This window comes from Nanorana parkeri, unplaced genomic scaffold (assembly GCF_000935625.1).
Source record: "Nanorana parkeri isolate BGI_ZX_2015 unplaced genomic scaffold, ASM93562v1 scaffold4384, whole genome shotgun sequence".
Taxonomy (NCBI): Eukaryota; Metazoa; Chordata; class Amphibia; order Anura; family Dicroglossidae; genus Nanorana; species Nanorana parkeri.
In genome coordinates, this window is record NW_017310647.1 from 12,485 (window position 1) to 14,168 (window position 1,684).

General features: G+C 62.6%; 2 protein-coding genes across 2 annotated transcripts in view; one reads left to right on the plus strand and one right to left on the minus strand.

Annotated features, from left to right (window-relative positions):
• Positions 1-288, plus strand: part of GSTZ1 (glutathione S-transferase zeta 1) — a 5,460-nt gene extending 5,172 nt beyond the window's left edge. The window contains exon 7 of the mRNA XM_018575672.1: positions 100-288. Within this exon, the coding sequence (XP_018431174.1) occupies positions 100-255 (156 nt within the window). The 3' untranslated portion in view covers positions 256-288. The remainder of the gene's footprint in view (positions 1-99) is intronic.
• A 750-nt stretch (positions 289-1,038) lies between these two features.
• LOC108803879 (acyl-CoA-binding domain-containing protein 4-like) overlaps positions 1,039-1,684 on the minus strand; it is a gene marked incomplete at its 5' end in the record, with an annotated part of 2,075 nt that continues 1,429 nt past the window's right edge. Inside the window, 3 exons of the mRNA XM_018575673.1 lie at positions 1,039-1,115; positions 1,184-1,281; positions 1,401-1,591. Coding sequence (XP_018431175.1) covers positions 1,051-1,115; positions 1,184-1,281; positions 1,401-1,591 — 354 coding nt within the window. The remainder of the gene's footprint in view (positions 1,116-1,183; positions 1,282-1,400; positions 1,592-1,684) is intronic.

The following is a 1,684-nucleotide window of genomic DNA, read 5'->3' on the forward strand; positions in this document are numbered from 1 at the left end:
CCCGGCCGTACCGGTCACATACACCCGGCCGTACCGGTCACGCCCCCTCCGCACCCCCGGCCACGCCCCCTCCGCACCGTGTCTCGGTGGTATGATGAGCACACGCTTACACGTCTCCTCTGCGGCAGGTTCCGGGTGGACATGACTCCGTACCCCACAATCTCCAGAATCAACCAATCACTGATGGCGCTGGAGGCCTTCCAGGTCAGCCACCCGTCCCGGCAGCCCGACACCCCGCCGGAGCTCAGAGCTTAATGGGCCGAAGAGGAACCCTCCTGCGTCCCCTCCCCCAGTGCAGCCGAGGGCCCCTCAGCCTCCTGCAGGAGCCCCGAGATGACCAACAGATCCCACGTGGGCCCCGTATTGGGGTGAGGAGGGCAGAGCACCGGCGGCATCCAATAAAGATGTGACCATGTGAGCTCCGTGTCTGGCGTGTGTGTGTCACTATGGAGGGGCCCCGCACCCCGAGACAGGTCACTATGGAGGGGCCCCGACATCACCCCGAGACAGGTCACTATGGAGGGGCCCCGACATCACCCCGAGACAGGTCACTATGGAGGGGAGGGGCCCCGACATCACCCCAATCTCTATATATGAAGAGGGCCCAACACACCGTACAACAATAAGTACCCCAAATACCCCGAGACAGGACAACGCAACTACCCCCCCACCCCGGGCAGTCCCGGCATTATCAGGCGCTCAGTTCCAGCTGCACTTTGGGGGCGTCGCTATAGAAGTTGCCGCAGCCATCGGCTCCACCAATGATGAGAACTCTGCACAGGCTCCGCCCTCCGCGCTTCTCTTTGTCGGAGTCGGTCAGGGGGGGGGAGGTGAGGTTGAGTAAGGAGTGGCCGGCGCGCGGTAGTTGGGCGCTCGTCCCAAACTGGATGGAGCTCCAGGACATGTTATCTGCAAGAAGAACAGAACCGTCCAATGAGAGCAAGCCCAAATAAAAACCAGTGCGGAGGAGGGTCTCACCAGCGCGGGGGAGAAGTCTCACCAGCGTGGGGGAGGGGTCTCACCAGCGTGTGGGGGGGAGGAGGGGGGGTCTCACCAGCGCGGGGGAGGCCTCTCCGCCGAGGATGGGAATGACACGGTTGTGAACTCCATGTAACCTGCAGAACAATGCATTATGGGTAGAGTGCAGGAACACATTTTAGGGGTGCGCAGGAAGTGGACTCACCCAGATCCAGGATGTGCAGATCGTTCAGGTAGACCGGAGTCGGGGAGCGCCGCCCCCCAAATATCAGCAGCCGGTTCCTGAGGAGCGTCGCACTGTGACTGCGAGAGACGAGAACAGAGACTCAGCAAAGAACTACAACTCCCATCATGGCCACAGCCTGGAGAGACGATGGAGGGGGGTGTCACTCCTGTACAATACCGCCTGCCTAGGATCTCACCCGTATCTGGGCCCCGGGCGCTGGCCCTCGGCGATGGGTTGGTACCAGATCTTGTAGTCGGGGTTGAAGATGTAAAGCGCGTTGGTGCCGCTCCCGGCTCCGGCCTGAGGACCCATCCCCCCGAAGACATAGAGCTCGCGCTGGTATATGGTGGCGCTGTGGTAGCTGAGCGTCGGCACCTTCCCCACCGCCTGCGAGACACGGAGACCCGGGTGAGGCCGCCCATTCCTCGCATCGCCCGCCGCCCCCATCACACGCACTCACCCGCCATCACACGCACTCAC